Source organism: Canis aureus, chromosome 11 (genome assembly GCF_053574225.1).
Source record: "Canis aureus isolate CA01 chromosome 11, VMU_Caureus_v.1.0, whole genome shotgun sequence".
Taxonomy (NCBI): Eukaryota; Metazoa; Chordata; class Mammalia; order Carnivora; family Canidae; genus Canis; species Canis aureus.
Window position 1 is genome coordinate 41,431,151 of NC_135621.1, and position 24,856 is coordinate 41,456,006.

Consider the following 24,856-nt stretch of genomic DNA (forward strand, 5'->3'; position numbering starts at 1 on the left):
CCGTGGGCAGCAGACAGTATTTAATTGTATTATTCATGCCTCTTGCCTCTCTTAAACAGTGCTTTCTACACACCTTTCATTTTGATAAGAAAGCACTCACAACTCAGTACCAATAGCAACATTTTGGAGTATTTCCTGAAAACTCTTGAGGACAATTCTGAGGCCTCTGGGGTGAGTCAAAGCCAAGCCTGGAGCTCCGAGGGTTAACAGTGCTTGCCTGGAAGGGGACCTTGGACACCGCAGCTTACTCCAAGGAACTGGCCCAGCCCTGAGAATTCGGGTGGGCAGCCACCTAGGGTGGGGGGGGGGACCACCCGGAACTCGGGAGGCTTTAGAATTTATATTTTCATTAATGAATGCTTCAGAAAGTGTACTGTCCCTAATTCCCTTCCTTGAAAGATGGAAACTTTAATGTGCAGTTAATTAAATGTTGTGTTGATTTGCAAGCCCTGAGCTCTCAGAGGCCTCGGGGAGGTGGAGGCAAGTTTAGAAATCAAACAACGGGAGGACTGGCTGTCCCTGATCTGACCACAGAGCAAGTGGCACTGTTTGCTCCAGACGCCCGGGAGGCGGTGGAGGCGCCCCTGTGGCCAGGACCCGCGTCCTGGGGCCGGTAGTTCCCGCACGGTCTGTTTACCGTGGAGGGGAGCAGACCAGGGCCGGGCTGCTCAGTGCTTTCAGGGGCATTATTATTATTTTATTTTATTTGTCTCTCTGGTGCTCCAGCACTTCTTTGTACTGAGAGGAGCTGTGTCATGCTGGAATGCTTTTCACAACAAACTAAAGCACCCAGCTGTGGCTCTGGATGCAGCCCTGGAAGCTGCGGGCTTCTGCGTGCATTCATTTATGGAGCAGGTTCAGCTGCTCAGGTGGGCTCCGTGTAAAATACAGTGCCAGCCTGGCTGGGGGGCAGGTGGCTGGGGCTCGGCCTTCTGACCAAACCAAGGGCCTGATGGATATTGAGGTACTGAGGATCAAAGGCTGACCGGGCCGCAGAGCTCACCTTCCCTCACTGCGGTTGATAGACCGGAGTGAGTAAGAAATGTGAGCAGGAAATTCAGTGGCTGGATTGCACAAGCAGAAGTATGGTTTGCTCCAAATAGCTAGCACCTGTTAACAGTGACAACCTTATCATCCATTTGGCCCTGGCTAAAGGCACAACTTACGTAATTACCAAATGACATCTTGCAGGGTTATCTGCCACCAGAGCACGCTTTCCTTGACTCCATGCCTGGCAAGAACAAAGCGCCCATACCTGATTAAGATACACTTGCGTATCATCTTGGCATCGGAATTCCTGACTTGTGACTCTTCCGGGCGGTCATCTCGTTTAGGATGCCCTGAAAAGCTGGCAGAGTTGCCAGGACTGACTTTGGAAAGTGTTGGTGGTGCTACTATATTCTTATTATGAATAAAAATTTGAAACCCAAGCTGATAAACATATTTTTTTTCACACTGAATTCATCAGGAATACATTAACATTTTCTAAAAGGTAAAGACAGGGGGGAAAAAAACCGAAAGAATTAAAAGGAGAACATTAGGATGTATTTGGCCATTAGGATCCCTGTTTCCATCGGCTCCTGTTTATGAGCCAGAACCTCACCCCACAGAACTAACACTCGGGGAATTAGCCTATGGAATAATTATCACTCCTGATGAACGGAATAAGAGCCTGTTTCCGTGTGTGTGCAGAGCCATTCATTCTAGGGAAGAAATCTGGAGTGAAAGCTCACAGCATATTTTGCATAGGTCCTGTAAAAGGATCCAGGCAAAACAGGCTTTGCAACATTAGTTATGATCATATATGGAAAAAGCAGTTACTTTCTGTGGTGACATATGGCTGAGTTGGTACGATGCCCAGGAATCTCAGTGGCCCCCCGCCCCAAGAAGGGTGAGCCCCGGCTTCATCCTCTGCCCTGTTGTCATCGGGACCAAGAGCATAAGCAGCTCGTGGAGACATCACCAGTGAAGTAAAATCGCATCCACGTGTGCCAAGACCAAAGCTGCTGTTGGGCTCTGGCAGTTGGCAGGTGTACTGTCCCCGTCTGTGAAAACGATTTTTCCTAAATCAGGGACATTATGAATGGAGCCCAGACCCATCTGCTTAAAATTCAGGCACGGTGGCATTCCACAGGAAACAACAATGGCCAACAACAATGATGAAAACGCACTCTGCTATTGTAACGGTGATCCTGTCCTTAAATGATGGGCGTCTAGACTCGTTCTGATGATGTTCCATAACCAGTAAACTCACTGCCAAAATTTCTAACGTGGCCAGGCACATAAATTGAATTTTGTTATGGGAGAGACAGAGAAATGTGACCACGTGCAAGCAAGACATTCATAAATCCACTCATTCATTGATCTGACCATTGCTTGATTCAGTTAAGCCTCCGAGAGTCCCCAGCTCTTGCTCAGCACTGGGGACGCAAAATGATCTTTATCTTCAGGACATCCAGTCTTGTGAGAAGGACAGCTACTCCTAAGAAAGCCTCAGGTGTGAGGATGCCTTGATGAGCCCCTTCCCCTTGGTTCTGGGGGCCTGGGAGGGACTTAGACCTTCTGAGTGACCCCACCTGCTGAGGACAGGTGAGGAGGGCAGTGCCCCTGGGACCTGCCCATCGGGTAGAGACCCCTGCTCTTCTACTTCCTAGCTGTCTACACATGAGAGAGACGTCCAAATCTTGGCTTTCTCACTCATGAGACAGCTATGGCAGGGCCCCCTGCCTGCCGATGTGCTGAGGCTTCGCTGGGGAGTTTTATGGAAGGAGCTTCGTGAGACCCTGGTGGTTGTGAGCGCTCGGACAGTGGTAGGGCCCTGTAATGGGGTGGGGGGGTGGAAGCCGGGCCTGGAGAGGCGGCCCTGGGGGCGGTGGGACTCTCTATGGCTGAGTTCACAGCAGGGGGAAAATGCTCTTGGGTTTGTTCTCAGAAGGAACACTTTGGAGACATTTTGGTACATGAGTTAGGAGGAGGAGAGGTGGAGGGGGCTGAGCTGTGATCAGAAGACCCGTATGGAGGGTGCAAGGCAGCTGGACAAGGTGTTGTGAAGGCCTGTCCTGGTGGGTGGGGTTGGACCCAAATAGGGACACACTTGGAAAGTGAAATAGGAGGGACCAGGGAGAGAGACAGAGAGGGGGAGAGGGGAGGGAGAGGCAGGAGAAAATGAGAGACACAGAGACAGATGCACACAGAGAGACACAGAGATATAGAGAGGTAGAGAAATGGAGGGAGAGAGACAGAGCGAGAGACAAGGAGAGAGGGAGGGAGAGGGGATGATGGGAGGAGGTGGATAGGGGCGGGGGGTACCAAGAGAGAGACAGAGACAGAGACAGAGACAGAGAGAGATAAACAGAAAGAGAGATGTGTGGAAAGAGAGACAGGGGGGGCTTGGGGGAGATTCTGGTGATGAGGCTGAGGGCCAGGACCCCAAGATTGAGACTACAGCAGGGAGGACATGGAGTGGAGAGGGCGTGGGGAGGAGGCCACCCCCTCATCCAGAACAGGAGCCGCCCCCTAACGGTGCACAAGTATGTGTGAGCACTTGGCTTACCCCCAGTCCAGAAAGTCCCTGGTCAGGCAGTTCCCGACTGCCTGTTCCAGCACATTCCCAGCTTCCCAAGGCTGACGAGCTCTCAACAACCACTCGCTCCCGCACGGGGCACCCAGATGGGTGCGAACGGGGAGCAATCTGCAGGGCAGAGAATGGGCACTGCGTGGTTTGGGGCTGAACTGAGGCAGGGGATGGAGGGCTCAGCAGCAGGTGCTCCATTCAGACTGCGGGGCTCGCCCTCAGCCCCATGCGGCGCCCCCACTGCACCTGCTGCTTGCCTCGGTGCCCGGGGCTCGCAGGTGCCACCAGCCTGGTTCTTCTGGGCCACACACATTCCTCTGCGCCCTGGGGGCGCCTCCGGGTGCCGGGCTCTGCGTCGGGCACAGGACAGCGCGATGCTCCAAGCGGCGGGGTCTGTCCCCTCTGGGCTCTGGTCAGGACGGGAGCGTGGTGTTCTCGTCCTGTCCTCCTCCGACCACCGCGGCCTGAGGGGTTTACTCTCTAGCGAGAGAATTCCAGGCAGGCAGCAGGTTGTGATTTGAGAACCAGGGGCTCATCCTCCCACTTTGAAGCCACAGCTGCTCTGCCTTCTGGTAGCGCTTCCCTCGGCCTTGGCTTCAGAGGCCCCAAGGAGCTGTTTTCAGGGGAGCAGCTCCAGGTTCTCCCACAAAAAACATGTTCCTGGGGAAATGCAAAGAGTGTGGCCTCAAAGAAGAGATGAGGATATTGCCTGCTCTTCCACAGACCGGGGCCGACTCTTTAGGGGTCTAACCCGCTGATTTCCGAGATGAGCTCTGTGGCTTCAGTAGATGCGCCTCCGGGAGCACCTCGTGTGGGGGCAGGGCCTGGGCCCGGGGGTCAAGTGCGTCCTCACCTCATGTAAGCCCCGCCACGAAGTCCTATGAGGGCAGGGAGTCCAGCGGACCCTTGACTAACACAAAATTGAACTGACATGTGGATTGCTTTCAATAAATATATTGGAAGTTTTTTGGAGATTTCCAGCAGTTTGAAAAAAGTCATAGACAACTACATAGCCTAGAAATACAGAAAAAAAAAATTAAGGAAGAGGTATTATTGTAAGACCGCAGTATATAATATGTATGATACACAAAATATGTGTCAGTCCACCGTGTAGGTAATCAGGAAGGCTTCCCGTCAGCAGTAGGCCGTCAGTAGCTAAGATTTTGGGGAGTCAAAGGTTACGCATGGATTTTCCACTGCTGGGAGGCAGGTTCCCCCATGCCTGCCTGGGTTTGAGAGTCTCTGTGGTCTAGGCAGGGGCAACTGGAATTCAGAGAGGTTAAATAACTGGTTCCCAGTTACATCACACAGCTAGTCATGGCTGGAAATTTTTTTTTTTTTTTTTTTTTTTAGAGAGGGCGAGAGAGCGTTAGCGAGCAAGCGAGCAAGCGTGAGTGCTCAGAGCAAGGGTGGGGGCAGGGGCAGAGGGAGAAAGAGCGAGAGAATCTTAAGCAGATTCCAGGCCAAGCACAGAGCCCAAAGTGGGGCTCCATCTCGTTACCCAGAGATCATGACCTGAGGCGAAATCAAGTGTCAGGCTCTTAACCGACTGAGCCACCCAGACGCCCCGGGAGATGGTTTTCGAACTCTGATCTTGCGATTCTGAGAACAGAATTCATTATATTACAGTCCATTGCCTCTTCCATATTTCTTGATTTTCAATGATTTTATCTTCCGCTCTTGTTGGGCACTTCAGCAGAGGAATAGGAGTTTGGGAGAAGCTCAAGGAAGGAGTACTGGGTAGAGGGAGCGGCTAGTGCTAACTTACTGGGCTATTTGTAAATCAAATGAGCCCTCTTCTTGCATTCAAGTGGGCATACTCCATGCACCTGGAATATCTTTTCTCTAAGACAGTGACGAGCCCACACAGTCCTCAAGCTTTAGCAAGACAACTCTTCGTCTAATAATTTCAGGTTGAATCCTTTGGAACACACACTCCTTCGGAGGTGAGCTGGCCTTCCAGCTGGGGCTGACCCTGGCAGCCTGGGGCCCAGGATGAGCTCTAGAAGAAGCTCACCCTAGAGCTGTGACATCTGAGGCCATGTGCATGCAGCTAGTGCCCCAGGAATGAGTCAGAGGCACAGACTTCTCTCCTGTTCTTACACATCCTTAAGGAAGGGTCAAGCAAGATGTTCCCTTTTCACTATTTGATAGGTAGTTAGTGGAGGAGGAAATCCTGCTTAGAAATTATGTTGCTAGTCCTCCTTCGCTGTGGTGTCATACTCCTTGGGATGCCCTTAAATCCTCAGCCAAGTGATAAATCCCCTCCACATCCTCCCCTTCTCTAGAAACTAGAAGCCCACCATGGATCTCTGCTTTGAGTTCCTGCTCTGGGGTTGGACTTTGGTGCTTACCCATCTCTGCTTTGTTTATTCCTTGATACTTACTGAGTGAGAGATCGTTCTTCTCTAAAATCCTCCTGTCTGCCCTCCCCCTTCATCAGTTCTTAGTGCACAAAAATGTCTTTAAAACACGAAAATGTTTAGATTCTGCATTTCTTACTACTTTTAGCCAAGGTTTCTCTCCCTTTGCCTGCCATCCCTTCCCCCAGCAGAGCAGTCAACAAGTCCTTCATGAATAGGGCAACAGTAAAGGAGTGTTTGAAGCTTCAACATATTCATAGATTCCAAAAAGTATTCTATATAAGTGTGTTTATATTTGTAATCCATAAAAATATGCAGACCATACATGCGTCTGCATTATATTTCATGCAAAAAGCTCAGGAATAAAAAGAGCTACCTATGAAGAAAGGTCACTTCAAATGGCCTCCAGGTTTTGTGGAAGTTGGTAGCTTGTGGATTCTAGAAACCAAAGCCTGTCTCTGTACATGGTATAGGAAGTATTGCGAGGGCTGCTTCCTCCACCCAGCATGGAGGGGTGTCTTGTGCCTCCTGCCAATGGGAAAAGGTTCTTTGTCATCTCAGGGTCCTGGGCCTCATGGGACCGGAAGACTCTAGTGGTGGGGACCGTGATGGTCAATTGAAGCGACCCAGACCAGCTTCTTCCTGGGTTCCATCCCCAGAAGGGCAGCAACAGGTTTCTGCACCCTCTCTCCTCTGTATCTCTTCTAGATACAATCTTAGCTCTAAGATTATATACGGAAAATATTGTTAGAGAACAAACCCCTGCCACCTTCTACCATTTCTGACAACTGTAGGTTAATAATCTGGACCTGATGTTATCAAGTCAAATTCAAAGGAAAGCCACAGATGACGAGAGACAGCCAGATCTTGTTCTCACTGTGTGTGGCATTCAGTTTACTGAGAGGTGACTGGGAAGGAATTTGAAAAGCGTTTAAAAGGGGAATTGGTGGTGATGTTCACTTGTGAGGTCCAGGTTGCTGGATTAGCCTTATCTGAATTTAGATTTTGAGAGGCTGTTGCATTGGAATTTGCCACGTAAGCCAGGAGATCACTCTGTCCCACCTTTTCTGGGCTTGAAGACCATGATGAGTCTGTTGGGCTTTCTCCCTGAGGAAATGCTACTGCGCAATTCCAGCCACATGGCTGGTCAAGTGAAGCTCATTGATGTGGTTGGGGTGAATGACACTTGGGGTCTTTGGGCCTCTGTATAACAGAATGACAGACACCGAGTCTGTAGCTAACTGAGGATCACTGCTCAAATGGATGCCATGGCCTTTCTTAATAAGAGTTGGGCTGAAGGAAATTGTCATGACTCATGGTCACTCACGATGGGCTTGTGTGCTGCTCTGGCCTTTCCACTGCTTATTTGTCCAATTTAATGCATTTCCTATATGAAGTAAAAGCTGCAATTGAGACACAAAGACCTGGAAACTTTATTATTAGCGCCTCCACAGGATCTTGACCTTCAGTCTCTGTGTTTCATGTAGCATCTAGTGAGGGCCAACATTCGTAGGAAGCTCCACCCTGAGAGGCATCTTCACACTTACTTTTACCTTTACTGTAAGCCTAGGAGGGAGGGATGGCAATTGTCATGTTTATTGGGTGACTGAAACGTTGACACAGTGTGAGTAAGTGACTCTCCTAATATCCCACAACAGGCAAGTGGCTGAGCTGGCTTTTAGCCTTTGAGGACAGTCTCTCTAACATCCCTCTCATGAGGACATTGAGGTGGTCCTGGGGAAGATGCGTGGGATGAGGGATCTTGGGGGATTGTCTTATTGCTTTCCTCTTAAGCTGACTCCTTTGGGAGGATGGCAAGCCTAAGCCCGCCCACAGAGATGAGAAGCTACAGAAATGGTAAAGCCCTCCAGGGAAGGATGGTACAGCCCTCTTTGGCAAACCACCCCTAATGTCCTAACAATCCTCATTGTCAGGACCTCCTTTCTGCCTTTGAACTAAAATTCTTCTCACTCAAGTTCAAGCCACTAGTTCCTCACTCCCTACTAGATGGGGATGAGGAGCAGCTGGTTACAATCTTCTGTGTGTAAATCCACAGTTCTTGGAGAAATGAACATACACACACACACATGCACACCCCAGAAAGCTCAGAGTTCTACCTTTAGGATTACATTCTCCCCTCTGGAAAATATTCCCCAGATTAAATATAAAATAACTTTCAATTTCTCAAAAATAATATGTCCTAGCTGATACCATTTCCATACATATGTTGTATAGGAAAATAGGGAATTCTTAAGTTATGGAGTTTTAGAAGTCTTGCCAATAAACTTTGAAAATATGAACTAGGGGTCTTCCCATGGAAAGACATGTCATAAATAATAAATTCTTGGAATGAAAATGTCCATGAACTTAAGGGTTTGTGTGATATTGTCTCCCTGAAACTTACGGCATCAGGAACTAGGTTTTTAAATTTGGAAAAATGTATGTGCCACAGCAGCTTGTTCTGTGTAAGAGGAGAAGCCTCAGTGCTTGGCTCTGCTCTATTTTTATTTCCATTATGGGTTACTTTAGGTATTTTGATGAGATTCTATTGATAGAGGAGCCAGGAACAGCCAGGTAGCCGGTTGGCTTCCAGTTGGACCACACTAGAAGCAAGGTGGGGGGGGGGCGGGGAGTGAAGAGAGGGCACTGGGACAACGGTGGGAGACACGGGGACAAAACAAGACCTTCTTGCCTCTTCTTGGCTCTCCTTTCCACTCTTGACACTGCCCTTTACTATTGCAGCCACCAGCAACACACAGAAACGAGAGGAACCCCGGAAGATGTTTGGAGAGGCCCACAATGTGGGTGCAAATTTCTTGGGGGACAGGGGACCGCTTCTGCTTTTGCTGTAAAGGACAGAAGGTAAGAATGATAAAAAGAAAGAGAGAAAGGGGGAGTGCGGTGGAGGGAAGGAGGAGGAGAAGAGGGGGAGGGAAGGTGCCAGGGGAAGGGGAGGGAGAGGCAAGGAAACAGCTGTCGGTGTCTGGGAAGAGAAGCCGCAAGTAACCGTGACACCTCAAGGCGCAGCAGCCTCAGGACTGCTCAAAACTTGCTCCTCGGATTTGGCCCCCCAACCATCTGGCAGCTCAGCACCCCTGCCTCTCTGCCACCCACCCCTAGGCCCCAGGGGTGGTAATAGGGTCACATTGGGAAGGCTGTACTTAATGTGTCCTTGACAACTTCCCTGTTCTCTCTCCACTCCCATCCAACAACTAGTTCAGGGCCTCCCCAGGCTTCCCACTGTCTGGCCGCACCCCCATCCTAGAGCCGGGGCAGCTCCCCTGGCTCACAGCAGCACCCCAGACAGCCATGCTCTGGCTTCTAGTTTGCACCTGCCTTGCCAGCTGCCTCTCCCACCCCCAACCTTGGACCTGGTGCTTCTGCCACCCAGAAGGATTGGTGGCTCCCCCAGGCCAGCCACGCTCTTCCTCACAGCCTTGCACATGCTGTGCCTTCAATCTGGAATCAGAACCACCATCCCTGGGGGAGCTCACGTGAGCGCAGGCGTGAGCTAGCCTTTCACCCTTTGAGAGAGGCACCGGGATCGTCTCCACTGTTCCAGAGGAGTAAACTGAGGCCTAGAGGGCTTCATGGGCCGAGGGGCATCTTGCCTCTGTGGGAACACCTATTAGACAAGGAAAGAGAGAGACGAAAAAAAGAACTAGCATACATTTAGCGCCTACTGTGTACCAGGGCTGTGCCAGCGTGGATGTGTCTTTCCAATCTAAGATGCTGTAACACGAATGCCAAGCTGTCACATTTTTCTAGAATAGAGATTTTTTGATCAGTGTTTAGTTAGAGGAGAGACATTCTGTCTTCTGCAGACTTTGTTAGTTTGTTTTTTATCTGGTGTGATAAGGTAAAGGAGTTTCTCTGTCTGCCTCTTCCCTCATTGTCAATCTTTTTTGTTCTTTTGCTTGCAGCTGTTGTCTGTCTTTGAGTCTCCTGAACCACTTGCAGGAAGAGCTCTAGAGAATTTGGGGAGAAGGGGGGTGGGGAGGAGAGACAAAAGGTGCGTTGTTTTTCAAGAAGCAGGAAGACATAGGGAAAATAAAGGTGTTCTCAAGTGTGTCGCCTGCAGCCTTGTCAGGGAACATTTCTTTAGATGGCTTCTTCTTCCCCTCCCTCGTGCCTAGCTGGTTCTTCATCATTTTTTAACATCTCTTTGGGGACAAGACATGAAAGTGAACAGCAGGTCAGAGTCAGGAATTCAGGGTTCTGGGGTGGTCTGGTCTGATAGCCTCCCTTCGTCTGTGGCTGTGCCCTTAGTGGGGGCAGGTGAGGCTGGTTCACAATTCCGGTCACATCACCCTCCCCTGGATGACAGCATCACACCTTCATCCATCCATTTACATTTCAAACCGCCTCCTGCCTGCTCTTGATTAATTATTTAGTAACATTGGTCACTTGTGAGCATTTCTGAGCTCATATTTCACGTAAAAGGTCCATTCCTTTTTTATCCAAATCTTCTTACCCTGAATCCTTGTGTAGTTTTCGAAATGAAATAGTACGTATTCCTTTTGAGCCCCTGGTGCTGATGTATGGGCCCCGCTTCTTTGCAGCGGTACACCTGGATATTCGGTTAATCGGGGGAAATCTCCTGTCGGGCTCCCCCTCTCTGCCTACCTCTGACCTTGGCCAACTCCCCCTCATGGGAGCTTTATTTTTTTAATAAGTAAATAAAGGAGTTTGGAATGCTGAGTCTCAAGGTCTCCTCTATCTTGAATTATGGATGGGATCTATGAGAAGTCATGGAGAGACATGGGTTTTAGAAGTCAAGAGAATCTGAGATGTCTCCACTGGTTTTGGCACTATCTGCTTATTTTTGTGAGACGTTGAATAAGTTAGGTCATCTGTCCATGTCTTACTTTCTTTACCTCTACAATGGGGATAGAAATATATTGGTGTCAGGGGAGTTAATGGGAATGCATGAAGTGACACCAACCACATGTATGAAGTGTGGACTATGAGGAAGATAGTGTATTAAGGAATTAACCCTGACCGTCTCAAACAATGCAAATAAAATGGTTGGCATAGAATCAACCATCAAGAATAAACAGTTTATTATGGGGTTACCTTTACCCTAAGCAAAATTCTTACCCATACCAATGTGGGGTAGTCAGAGCACACATGTCAAAACAACCTCAGTTCTCTGAGTTCAAAACCTGAAGTTTGTCCTCTGGATTTTTGAATTCTGGTTCTAATACTTATTAGTTGCGTGATGTTGGAAAAATTATTTCATTTTCCCCAACCTTAGTTTCATCATTTGCAGGGTGGTTCCAAAGCAACCTACCTCGGAGGGGATATTGTGAAAAAAAATTAAATGCCAAAGGTATGCAAACACCTGGCACATGGTAGGCATTCAACTGATGATTTTTAACTTCATGAGAAATTAAGGCCTGTTCGTAAATGAGTTCTGATCAATTCTCAAGAAAAAGAAGGAAAGTCCAGATTTTTCTATTTTGCCACCAAAAGTGTTATTAGGCTTTAGAGAAAACAGAGCACAGAACTTCATCACATAATAAAACAGAGTCTACTATTTTTCTGGCAAGGAAAAAAAAGCATAAATACAACTGACATCAATTCTCTGTGCATATTGCATCTCATCTCCCTGTTTTACAGTTTTCGGAAACCAAAAGTCCATCTGTCTCTAAGACCTTTCTAGTTTCTAGAAAAGAAAACACTGTCTAGATATAGTGGTGCTGTTTCATTTGGCTGCCTCGGAGCCCCCTTGCACGCTTCCCTTCTGCGGGGAGTGTGTGAAGCCAGGATGCTGATTTCCGGTGGCCTCTGCCCCGGCAGGTTAACCCCCGTCACAGGTCACTCTGCTGTGTTAGTTCCATCACAGCCTACCCCCAGCTCTTTGGTGGTGAAAGCACAACAGAAAGCATGCAGCTCGATGAGCACATTGCTCATTTACGTCCGTGTGTAAAGAACAACTAGGATGCCCCGGGTGTCCAGGCCCTTCCTTCCACGGTGTTCAGACAGTCCCCCAATCAATCCGAGAGCTGCCCATCCATCTATTAAGCCCATTAACCCGCACAGCACATCGTATTGCTTGATGGAAAGGCTTGTGCTCGAGAGCATTAAAATCTTGACTTATTTTTCAAGCCAAGCCCCCCCCTTTACTCATTAGTTCTCAACGACACACTTTGTATTTCAGTTCAGATGTCCCCTTACTCTGTAAAAGGCAGACAGAGCAGCCTCCTGCGCTTTGGGCAGTATTTGGCATTTAGCATTCGGACTGTAGTAAAAGACCAACAACCACAAAATGCATCTGTTTCCCATCTCTAATGAAAAAGTGGTCAAGTGGTCAAACTGTGGAAGTAAGAAAGATACCACTTGATTCTCGAGTCATTTCTGGGCTCACACAGGGGCTGATGTGTCAGGCCCAGGGATTTCTGTCTTGTATAAGGTTGAGTGGTAGCCTGCTGGGAACTCCTATCCTGCTAGGGAGAGACTCTGAGTAGGGTGGGAGGGTCACCAGTGACCTAGGTGGTAGGCGGGTAGGGGAGGCAGAGTGGAGGGAGGAGCCTGGGGAAGTCTTCCTCTGGCCTCCTCCCTGTATGTATTCATGGCAGTCTTCTGAGCCCACCCTCCTAGATCCCCAGCGCCCCCTCTTCCCCGCCCTGGGCCAGTCTCAGCCCGAATCTCCCTACTACTTGGCAGGTGCTTCAGTCATAGAGGTGTGGTTGGCAGCTCTCAGGACCTCATTTCCTCAATTTGAGCTACCAAGAACAAGACTGCCCATACCTACTTTGCACAATTTGTTAAGAAGATGAAATGGAATAATACCTGATGGTGTTCATAAAAGGATAAAACAGCATAAATACACAGGTGTTAAAAAGGAATCCCTGCCAACTGAATAACAGATGAGTTGGAACCCCATGGCCAAACTCTGTGTGGCCACTGGTGGTAGTCATAGGAGGTGGGGTGGTGGCTTGACCCTGTCAGGTGACCTGTCATCAGTCGTGGAGGATACTGGCGTGCGGAACGGCCAGGGTGCCAGGTGCCACCTGGCTGGAGCTGCTTCTCACTGCCATTCTCCCCTTCTGGCTCCTGTCGGTAGCACGAGCCACTGTGCCAGCAGACGGTTATCTCCAAGACTTGGCGTCTGGGGTGGAGGAGCCATCTGAATGTGCGGGGCGGGTGCTGCCTGCATTCAGCAATCACTCTGAAGGAATACCATTTTACACTGGGTGAGTCTTAGACGATGCGGAGTTCACATATGGGATGACTCTTCTGCATAGAAGCAGCCCAGGAGCCTTTTTTGAGTAATCATTACCTTTCATATATCTTCCCATGGCTGCAGAAGATGTTTCTTGGACCAGCGCTAGGCAAATATTGCAAAGCTTTGAAGCTTTGTTGTTGTTCCATTGTTTGTTTGTTTTTTAAATTAAATCTATGAAAACTGTTACAATGTCCAGGCATGATGGACAATAGTCAGACTGACATTCCATCCTCATCTTGAAGCGCTTTTAAATGGGAGTGAGATGATAATACTGTTAAAATAAGATTAATGGCGTCGTAAATGCTAACAGCCCTGACGATGGAAAGAAATATAATGAATAGCCTAGGCTGGTTACGTGGAAATGTCATCGGTAGCCACATAGGTGGAGAAAGTTACTACCATCGCATAAAATGGGATCCAGAGTAACTGTAGCCTCAGCAAGATAGAGTTTATTTTTCTTTTGCATGAAAATCTGGACCTGGATGGTCAAGACTCTGCTAGTCTTACCCTCCACTCTTTTGTGTCTCTCCTCTGGGGTGATGATGGCTTTGCTTGTCTAGACACTAGGCTCCAGGATGCCTATCCTCCATCTCTTGCTGCTTCTTTCTTGTGCTTACATGTGGGCTTCCATTCCCAAGGACATCTCTTGGTCCAAGGTAACGCTCCAGAGCTGTCTAACACATCTGCATCTGAGTAGGGTGGGAGGGTCACCAGTGACCTAGGTGGTAGGCGGGTGGGGGAGGCAGAGTGGAGGGAGCAAGAAAGAGGGATGGGGAGGATGTGGAAAAGGACAGATGCCTGCTGTCATCATATGGAAGGTTCCCAGAAGCTCCTACACAGTACCTTCATCTACACAGTACCTTCATCTACACATCCCTGCCCAGGCCATAGTCATGCGGCCACCCCTAGCTAGCTCTGTCCTTTTGCCAGTGCCCTGCAAAGACGAAGTGCTATGGAAGAAGTGGAGAACACACTGGCATGGGGTGGGGGGAATGCTTGTGATCTCTGCCAATCATGTGATTTCAGGGCTTCTGGAATGTGCCCTGTGCCTTCCCTTCCACTTAGCTGATGCCTAAGTTTTCTCAACAGCACTGAGTCTTTCATGAAGACAAAGTGGACCTTCTTATGCTGTGGCCTTTCCCAGGTCACTTGTAGGGTTTCTGGTGCTAGTTCTTTCCCTGTCAGCAATCCTCCAGCCCAGCTGAGCTGGTATCATGGTCATACCATGTCTTTCTGCTTCCATATAAGTAGAGGGCAAGTTGCTATTATAGCAGCTGGCACTTACAACACATCAGCTCTTAAACTCACAGCTTTAGGGTTTTTTTTTTTCTCATTTTTCCCAGCAAAGCCCCAGGAGATAAGTTCTCTTCATAGAGATGCGGCCTTAAAGCCAGGATAGACACTAGCACTGTGTACTGCCTAGCCCAGTGCTCATAATTATGCCACATGGCCTCTCCTCTATCCTGTCTGATCTCCAGGTCGGGCCAGGGACTCTATTGGTTCTAGAGGAGGAGGCACATTTTTCTGGGTCCTGGTTCTCAGTGTGCAAACATGAAGAGTGGAAGTGAGGTGAAAGAAGCTATTCTAAATACCCAAGTGAATGGAAGGCAGTTTGATAAGTTCCCTAAGAGGTGAATGCAGGTGTATTTTTGCTGTAGGTGTTCAAGAGACATATTGTTAAGGCACTAGACGGACACTAAAAAAAAAGAAGAGGTAATTGCTTCCTTCCAGCTGCCTCTCCTTTCCTACGGTGTAGCTGGAGGCCTTTACCAGCCCATATTCCCGCACAGGAGAACCTTAAGGTCACATCCCTGTTGGAACCAGCTGTCAGTGGGGCTCTCACCCTTTGGGGTTTGGTCAGAATGGACTAGAATCCTTATTCTTTGTCTTTTTCTTAGTACTTGCTCCCTTAAGTCTTTGCTTCAATACCCAGACGCTACTTTTCCTACATCATTGTTTTTCTTTTTTTTTAATTTTTTAAAAATTTTTATTTATTTATTTTTTTCAAATTTATTTTTTATTGGTGTTCAATTTAAATACATCATTGTTTTTCATCAAAGGTCACTCTTACCCATTTTTTTTTTTCTGAGTTTAGTAGATTTATCGGAGACTAGAAGGATTTCCAGGAAAATATTATTCTGGGGTGAAGCCTTCTCTCGCACCACCCTCCTGCCTTTTTTTCTCCCACCTCTGGAGTCACTTCAATTTTATCTGCCGAACACACGATTCCCCAGCATTTGTGAATTTATATCCAACCACTGATTAAAGTGTTTTCCTCACAAAAACTGATTCCTTATGTTATAAGAGATTCTGGAGAATGAAAGGTTCCTTCTCTTGTTACTCTTGATGTTTTGGTGGCTGGATCCATACAGCAGGAATTAATCTATATCTTCAGGTAAGAAAGAGATGACACGACGCTCGTGGATGTTGGTGATGAAAGAGCCTTGGCTCATCATGTGGGCTTGAAGGCAGGGTCTCGGGATTATACTGAGTTCGTTGTCCCTGATGCAGGGGGACTTGTTGCAGTCTTTGGATGTGGCAGTTGCTAACAATTTTGCAGATGGTTGCCATGAAAACATCTGCTCCCTGGTGTATGAGTTTGGCCATTGGTGGAAGTGGTAGAGATGACTAGTGCTTTCCTTATCTGATCTCCCTTCATTCCTAACACATGGAAAGGCTAGAATTGCCCCATGGCCTTTGAGTGAAGAGACATGACATTTTTGGTCTGAGGCAGTTAAGAGTTTTCCATACTCTTCCCTGTGAGCCATGTGTTGAAATAATAGCATAGAAAGGTAAGAGGAGCCTGGATCCCTGAGACAGTAGATGGATGAGCGCTGCTCACCTGCTTTGGACTGGGCATGCACAACATAGAAACTTCTTGCAAGTGATAGGTATTGAGAGAAACACCAACAGACAGAAGAGCTCCTGCTATTTTGGCCTTGGTTACCATAGCATGACATAATATGTGTCAAATACAGATAATGTGGAATTTATAGAGATTGTGCTCAGCTCTACCAGTGACCTATTCCTGGACGTCTAACAGATTCCAAAGTTTTGATGGTCAAGGGATGTTTTGGGATTAGAAGAAGGAAGGATTTTCAGCATCCTTTATTATTTCTGGGTTTTTTTCCTCCTTAAGTGGCCATAATTTCAAAGACGCCGGGTGATAAGGTGGCAGCTACTAAATAGCAACAGCAACAAAGAATTGGAGAGAAGCACTTGGCAGGATAGTTCCCGAAAACCCCCTCAAGCCTCTGCTTACCTAATTGATATGCTGTCCTGGAACAATTCTGTCTGACATGGTGCTCCTGCAGGTTAGTAAAAAGGAGAATGTGGTGCTCAATCCATATGCTGCCATTGCACCTTACACAGCAGCCAAGAATCCAGGCTCTGCTTCCATTAGTAATTACCAAACATAACAATTAAACGCGTATCACACCAGACTAGAAAACCCCAGGAGGATACTCTGCGTCCATTCTGTTCAAGTCTAAAATCTGTTGCTAATACTGGCAAAGTGGCATAAGTGGTTAGAGAGGTGGGAGAGGGGACGGCAACCCTAAAGATGATTAAGGTAGCAGAGAATTCACACGTTCTGCTCCTGGAAGCCCAAAGAGTGCCAAATATAGTGCCTAATACGGCACAAAGTGAATATTTATTTATTCAATGGTGACTCTCAGTTAAGAATAAATGGGTTAATTAGTAGTAGAAATTGTTTAAAAATGCATTCTGTTGTGCAGAAATAGTATGTGAATCCCTGTCCATATTATCTTCTCCAGCACAGAGAAAGGCAAGGGCTGGGGCAGCTCAACCTACATACGGTGTGCATGCCTCCCTATGATGAGCCAAGTTTAACTCTCTGTCCTATATTCTCTGATGCTATTCCTGGGGATGGGGACACTCTAGCCACATATAATCAAAGCTGGCAACATCTGCAATCCTTCCTTCTAGTGATGACACCAAACTGTTGGCGAGAGGATTGCACATGAGCGATCCCACTTATGTGTATTATCTGTGCAGCTTCTAGAAAACCCTTTTTTACAGAAAGAGGTACTGAACTAACACAAGGATATAAGAGGATATACTTCCTTAAAGAGGAAATCTCCTTCTAACTCCCAGACAGAGCCAGAGGTTCCGTCTAACTGAACACTTCCTTTCTAACTTTTGCAGTTTCACCTTAGAATATGGAAAAGGGTCTCTTGAGTTTAATACCTCTCAGAGAGAGAAAGGTTTGTCTTGACTCAACAAGGCACTTTGGGTTCTGTCCCTCTGTTCAGTGACCCTGTATCTGATGGTGAATTCTCAAGTTCTCCAGGTGGATGGGTTGCCAACGTTTACTTGTCTTATTGAGAAAAGAGAGACTGAGCAAGTGAAACTTTTCTATTTTTTTCTTTCCAGGATGCTTTCCAGGAGGATTCCTGTGAACCTGACTCAGAAGAACAACAGTCTGTGCATGAACCTGTTGTCCTCAAGAATTTGATCTTCTTTTTGTAGTATCTTGTGATGGTCATGTCTTCCCCTTCTCTTTCTATCAGCTTTTCAAATGGTTGATTTAGAAACCAAATCAGTTTTCTAGTTATTCAAGCATTGATTGTGTGGTCTCAGGTTCTCATAACTAGTTTTCCTCAAGATGAATATTGGGAAAAGTTTGGTAGCAAGCTTCATCGTGAGGGAGGAGCCCTGAAATAGGAGTCCAGAGCTGTTGTAAACTGGGGCAGGTTACTTCACCTCACTGAAACTTGGTTTCATCAACTCTAGATTAGAGGGTGGATTAAAATGCTTCTAATTATTAAAGCCTATAAGACCTAAAAAATGTGCTCCAGAGGAGAAAACACCACCAAATAAATACACCAACAAACGTGTATTTATTCACTCTTCCGCCATGCTTCTGTAGACTGGTTTGAGAGAGCTCTTAATCACCTAGTATTAGCATTATCTTAATTTCATATTGAAGGTAATTCTGGTAACATAACCATAAGACTTGTACACTGGCTGACATCCATCCTTTTCCTAACAAAGTGGATTAATTAATCCAGTCAATTACTGTCAAGCAGAGGAGCAAGGTTGGGCATTCTCTGAGAAATGTGGTAGTTGTACAGCTGATATGGTTAATTTACAAGACCTCAAATGGAACATTTAAATTAATTATTTCAGTTGCTATTATGTTTAGATAGTGCTGGTTGGGTAGAAATCTATTAAAACTATGCAGTTTGGGTCAATTTACCAATGAAAAGGATAAGCATCATTCTACCTTTTCTTTTTTCTTTCTAGAATTATAGCAATTGAAGAAATTATATTGTGATATTGGGCAAATAAATTAGTCAATCCCCGCGCAAAAGTAGTTGAAAAGCAAACCATTAGAACCCTCTTCCAGTCAAACAGAGGCCTCTTGGGAAGCAATGTATAACTAGAGCAAAGCTTATAAAATGAAATAGGCAGGATATAAAATTTTCATATACACACAACCCCTCAACAAGGACTTCTCTTACAAATGTCTCCATTACCTTGATAGGATTGGGAGTTGGCCAGTGGCTTTATAAATTTAAAGCAAATAGTGACAATTAGGTCCTTAGGGTACATCCTCATGCCTCCTTTATTCACTTTAGGTTCATTATTTTGGATTTTTCATTTATATTTTTATGTTTACAGTCCCTGGAGGAGGCTGAGTACTATGTTTTGACAGTGGAATCTGAAAGAGCTACAATTCTAGATTCTGTAAATGCTGCTTGATCATAAAAAGTCTTAGTTTTAACTTTGATTGCTGTCTCATTGGTTAAGCCCTTTGGGTGGGATATACATTCTATTGAAAGGTCAGTCCCTCAAATTCTGGTATTGAGGTCTGCTCTTCAGAGGTTCAAACTGTGGGTGGTTTAGTTCATATCCTTTACCCCAAAATGAAAATTCTGGGATTCTCATTAGCCTACTCCCAAAGCAAACCTTTAAAGCTTCCCCAACACATGTAAAAACCAAACTTTACGAGGATCCAGGACCAGCCAGGAAATTTTAACAAAGACTAAATTTTAGAACAGCAGATCTCTCGTTGTGCAAAGGACATTGCTAAACTTCTGGGTTGGAAGGTATCCTGATCTACCTAATTCTATTTATGAAACTGCATATGTGCTTTGAAACTCCATTTAGATCCAACTCTTTCAGCTAGAGATGGAAACCATATGTGTGTCTAAGGCCCATATGTTAGGGCTTGGAGAGTCTTAGATTTTGTTTTGATTTCCAACTCAGCATCATTTTCAGATTTGGAGGCATCTGGGTATGTCCTTGACCCTCCGTGTCATGTGGCAATATTTTTGTTATCCATTCTTCTTCTTCTTAGATGATTCCCTTTTCCATATGCTTGGAAAGGTGTTGTGGCCTTTCGTTCTCAAAAGATTGTTCTAAGGAAAACAGAATTGAAGTAAATATATGGAAAAAATCAAGTTCATAGTCTTATACCTGGATGAAATAGTATTCTGTTTATTGTTTATGTACATTCATTAGGGCTTCTTTTTTCCTTCACTCACTGTTTCTTTTGTGTCGTGTGGACTTCCATTTCTACTGGACACATACCCAAGGATTGTGGGCATATCCCAGTGTGAAGATGGTTGGCTGACCCCCAAATCTATTTCCCCATTCTTTTGAAGTAATGATCTAGTTGTAGCTGGGCATGTAGCCTCTCAGCTAGGGACTGTCTTCCAAACCTCACTGGTAGGCATGTGTTGAAATTCTTACCGATGAAATGTGAGCAATAGGGATAGGAGACATTTTAAGGCCTATGTCCAAACACATTGCCTTTCCCTTTGGTTGACACTGAAATACAGAATAGTCTAAGACCAGCTTCAAATGCAGATGATAGCAATATCCTGGGGCGTTGATGGACACATGCAATGGAAAGAACTGAACTCTTCTAATTTCTGCAAGGAGCGGAGCCACCTGCTGACTTACCTTACTGCTGGATTGGCAGGAAAAAAGCTTCTTTGTCCTTAAAAGTAGCTTTTACCCTAAAATCATGTGTAGACCTTAGGGCTTATGCATCATAATTAAAGGAAAAGATATCCTTTTCTGCATAGAACCAAGAGAGATTCTTAGGCTGTGGGGACATGGATTCAACAGGAAATCAGTTCTCTGAACAAAACATTTATAGATCCATTTGGGAAAAAATCGCCAGTCTGGTTATTTGGCCTGATAGTACTGAGATCAGAAGGGTTGTTTATCCAACACAGGAATTCATTTTTCTTTGTTGGTTGGTCACTCAAAACTTTACCTATAAAATTTTTAACAATTGAGTTAATGTTGTTACCAATTACTAAAACACCTCTTTAGTGAAAGGGTGCAGACATAAGAATAGCTCAGTTGCCCAAGCCTCTGCCTTCAGGTCATGATGGAGCCCCATGTCAGGCTCTCTGCTCTGCAGAGAGTCTGCTTCTCTTTCTCCTTCTGTGCTCTCTTACTCTCAAATAAATAAATAAATAAATAAGCAAACAAACAAACAAATAAATAAATAAAATCTTTATCAACAAGAATGAAAAGCAAAGTGCGTAAGATTTTCCTGAGGGAAGAAAATGGGAAAACCTCTCTTGGTAGCTCACCTTTCCAGGGTCAGGCTTTGGTGGGCAGCTCTTGGGCTCTGGCAGGTGAAATCTAGTGGCACCTCAGTCTATGATTTTACCTGACTTATCCTCAAGTCCCTAAACTATAACATGGCAATGATGATGCCAATCTCATTTATTTTTACAGTTGGTAGATCATCTTCAGTAATATTTCTATGGTATCTGACACATATCCTGTGTTTAATAAACGATGTTTGGAGGTTCAGGGCAGCTTCTCACAGGTTCCCTTTGCTGATGGTGGTTACCTGGTATAGGATGTGAAGGCAAGGACAAAGATCCGTGTTTTCATGAGATTAAGGAGGGGATGGACTTCTAGATTGGCTTCCTTATGATTTATTCAAGATTTTAAGAACCAAAATGTGCCAAGCCTTTTAAAGATCTCAAAAAATTAAGATGTTTTTAAACATAAAAATTATGCTGTGTAGGGCCACCTGGGTAGCTTAGATGGTTAAGTGACTGACTCTTGGTTTTTGCTCAGATCGAGATCTTGTGAGTTTTGAGATAGAGCCCACCTCATCTGGCTCTGCACTCAGCAGGGAGTCTGCTTGAGGATTCTCTCCTTCTGCCTCTCCCCCTACTCATGTACTCTTCCCTAAACTAAATAAATAAATCTTTGAAAATGCGTTATATAGTTTTCATTTTTCATAGCATTTCAGGATTTGCATTTGACTTGTTACATCATACTTGAGTGACAGGGTGGAGTCCAAGGGAATGTTTGAATACACAAACACATCGTTCAATGGGACTGTCATTAGTGCTTGTGTGATGTTTATAATGGTATTGTGTATATAAAAAAAACACCGTCTGGGTGTTTTGTAGACAGGTGTCACGTGGCTTTTTTTTTTTTGCATTGTATTGTTTAATCAGATGGTACAGTGGAGGCTTTATGAAAATGTAGTAAGTGGTAAGAATCAACAGTGTAAGCTCTGATGTAAAGACACTGAGGGCTATGATGCAATTTCTTTTTTATTTTATTTAAAATCAGTTAATTAACATGCAGTCTATTATCAGTTTCAGAGGTAGATTTCAGTGTCAACAGTTGCATATACCACTCAGTGCTCATTATTTCACATGCCCTCCTTAATGCCCATCACCCAGTTTCCCTATCCCCCAACCCAATCCCTCCAGTGACCCTGTTTGTTTCCTAAAGTCAAGGGTCTCTCATGATTTGTATCCTTCTCTGATTTCATCTTATTTTATTTTTCCCTCCCTTCCCCTGTGTTCATCTGTTTTGTTTTTTAAATCCCACATATGAGTGAAATCATATGATAATTGTTTCTCTGATTGACTTATTTCGCTTGGCATAATACCCTCTAGTTCCACTCACATTATTGTAAGTGGTAATATTTCATTTTTTGATGGCTGAGTAATATTTCATTGTCTATATATACCCCATCTTCTTTATCCATTCATCTGTCAATGGGCTCCCGTGCTCTTTCATATTTTAGCTATCGTGGACATTGCTGCTATAAACATTGGGGTATATGTTCTCCTTCAAATCACTACATTTGTATGTTTTGGATAAATACCTAGTAGTACAATTGCTGGGTCATAGAATAGCTCTATTTTTAACTTTTTAAGGAACCCTAATACTATTTTCCAACGCAGCTGTACCAGTTTGTATTCCCGCCAACAGTATAAGAGGGTTTCTCTTTCTCCACATCCTTGCCAACATCTGTTGTTTCATGACTTGTTGATTTTAGCCATTCTGACCGGTGTGAGATGGTATGTGATGCAATTCTATTCAGTCATCCATGAACTTTGGTTTTGAAGACAAATCATCATGACCAGGCTTATGTCTATCTTAAAGCTGCATTAAGAGTGGTTTTCAATCACAGTCTCTCACTCATCTAAGAATTCGAGAATCACACGTTTGGCCTGGAATGATGTCAGGTACTGTTTTAGAAAATCAGTTGATCGAAAAGATTTGGTTATAGTTGCAATGAGCATTCTCAGAACATAGTGAGTTCAACAATTGATTTTGGCAGTGCAGTGATCAAGGAAGAAAAGTTCATGATTGATTTACTACAGTGATCAGAGTCAATTAAAAAGTTGAACAAAATGAATGGACACCAGCGCCCAGTTTGTTGGTCATATGTAGATGCTTTTACCTCTGTGGCTGGTTGTTTTCATGAATTTATATAGTTGTGTTTGTATATAAAATGTAAGTGGTTGAAGCAATTATTCATAGAATCCAAACTGCCCCTGTTTACCAATCAATTGAATAATATATATTAAATGTTTAGAATATTAAATAAAAATTGAGTGCTGAAAAGTTTGAGTACAGGAACAAATACACATGGGTTTACAAATCTACAAGGAGGTACTGTACAATCAGTGACTGATTTGTTCATTTTATAAGATTAAGGCAAATGTTGTTGATTTGTCAACCATGGAGCAATTGGTTTCTTTGGCCTTGTGGCCTACTGTCTGCATCCAAAACCTGACCAACCATGTTGCCCATGTCTGTCATTAGGCTGTAAGGATGAACAGGCATGAGAGAGAGGTGTGGATTGCTGGATTGCTGTTATCATTCCAGGTAAGGCAACTCGATATAACGCTTGTGATGAAGAGGTACGAACTTCAGTTATAAAATCGATAATCACAGAGATGGAAAGTCCATAGGGAATATAGGCAATAATATTATAATAACATTGTATGGTGACAGATAGTGCCTGCACTTATTATGGTGAACACTGAGTCATGTTGAGAATTGTCGAATCACTATGTTGTATGCCCGAAACTAATATATTACTGTATGTCAGCTCTACTTCAATAAAAAAAGAATGCCATGGACCTATTTGAAGGCTACATCTCCTGTTTTCCTCCTACATCTTGGGCTGCCCCTTCTGGGACTCTTTGTCTCTCTCTCTCTTTTTTTTTAATATTGTATTTATTTATTTATTTAAAATTTATTTTTTATTGGTGTTCAATTTGCCAACATACAGAATAACCCCCAGTGCCCGTCCCATTCACTCCCACCCCCCGCCCTACTCCCCTTCTACCACCCCTAGTTTGTTTCCCAGAGTTAGGAGTCTTTATGTTCTGTCTCCCTTTCTGATATTTCCCACACATTTCTTCTCCCTTCCCTTATATTCCCTTTCACTATTATTTATATTCCCCAAATGAATGAGAACATATAATGTTTGTCCTTCTCCAATTGACTTACTTCACTCAGCATAATACCCTCCAGTTCCATCCACGTTGAAGCAAATGGTGGGTATTTGTCATTTCTAATGGCTGAGTAATATTCCATTGTATACATAAACCACATCTTCTTTATCCATTCATCTTTCCATGGACACCAAGGCTCCTTCCACAGTTTGGCTATTGTGGCCATTGCTGCTATAAACATCGGGGTGCAGGTGTCCCGGCGTTTCATTGCATCTGTATCTTTGGGGTAAATCCCCAAATTAATAAAATCATGAATGAGAAAGGAGAGATCACTACCAACACCAAGGAAATACAAGCGATTTTAAAAACATATTATGAACAGATATGCGCCAATAAATTAGGCAATCTAGAAGAAATGGACGCATTCCTGGAAAGCCACAAACTACCAAAACTGGAACAGGAAGAAATAGAAAACCTGAACAGGCCAATAACCAGGGAGGAAATTGAAGCAGTCATCAAAAACCTCCCAAGACACAAAAGTCCAGGGCCAGATGGCTTCCCAGGGGAATTCTATCAAACGTTTCGAGAAGAAACCATACCTATTCTCCTAAAGCTGTTTGGAAAGATAGAAAGAGATGGAGTACTTCCAAATTCGTTCTATGAGGCCAGCATCACCTTAATTCCAAAACCAGACAAAGACCCCACCAAAAATGAGAATTACAGACCAATATCCCTGATGAACATGGATGCAAAAATTCTCAACAAGATACTTGCCAATAGGATCCAATAGTACATTAAGAAAATTATTCACCATGACCAAGTAGGATTTATCCCTGGGACACAAGGCTGGTTCAACACCGTAAAACAATCAATGTGATTCATCATATCAGCAAGAGAAAAACCAAGAACCATATGATCCTCTCATTAGATGCAGAGAAAGCATTTGACAAAATACAGCATCCATTTCTGATCAAAA

General features: G+C 44.9%; 1 protein-coding gene across 31 annotated transcripts in view; it reads left to right on the forward strand.

Moving 5' to 3' along the window:
- The window catches only part of LOC144323933 (uncharacterized), a 114,252-nt gene extending 90,686 nt beyond the window's left edge, over positions 1 to 23,566 (forward strand). For 23 of the 31 annotated variants that reach the window (XR_013389291.1, XR_013389297.1, XR_013389289.1 and 20 more), the window contains 3 exons: positions 8,680 to 8,799; positions 16,308 to 16,482; positions 17,564 to 23,566. Coding sequence is in view for 5 of the 31 variants with exons in the window: in XM_077914917.1 (XP_077771043.1) it covers positions 8,680 to 8,799; positions 13,007 to 13,136; positions 17,564 to 17,589 (276 nt within the window). In the remaining 26 variants the exon portion in view is untranslated. Of the gene's footprint in view, positions 1 to 8,679; positions 8,800 to 13,006; positions 13,137 to 16,307; positions 16,483 to 17,563 lie in introns of all 31 variants that reach the window. The other 8 variants (XM_077914917.1, XM_077914916.1, XM_077914913.1 and 5 more) reach the window with 3 other exon arrangements.
- The last annotated feature ends 1,290 nt before the right edge of the window (positions 23,567 to 24,856 follow it).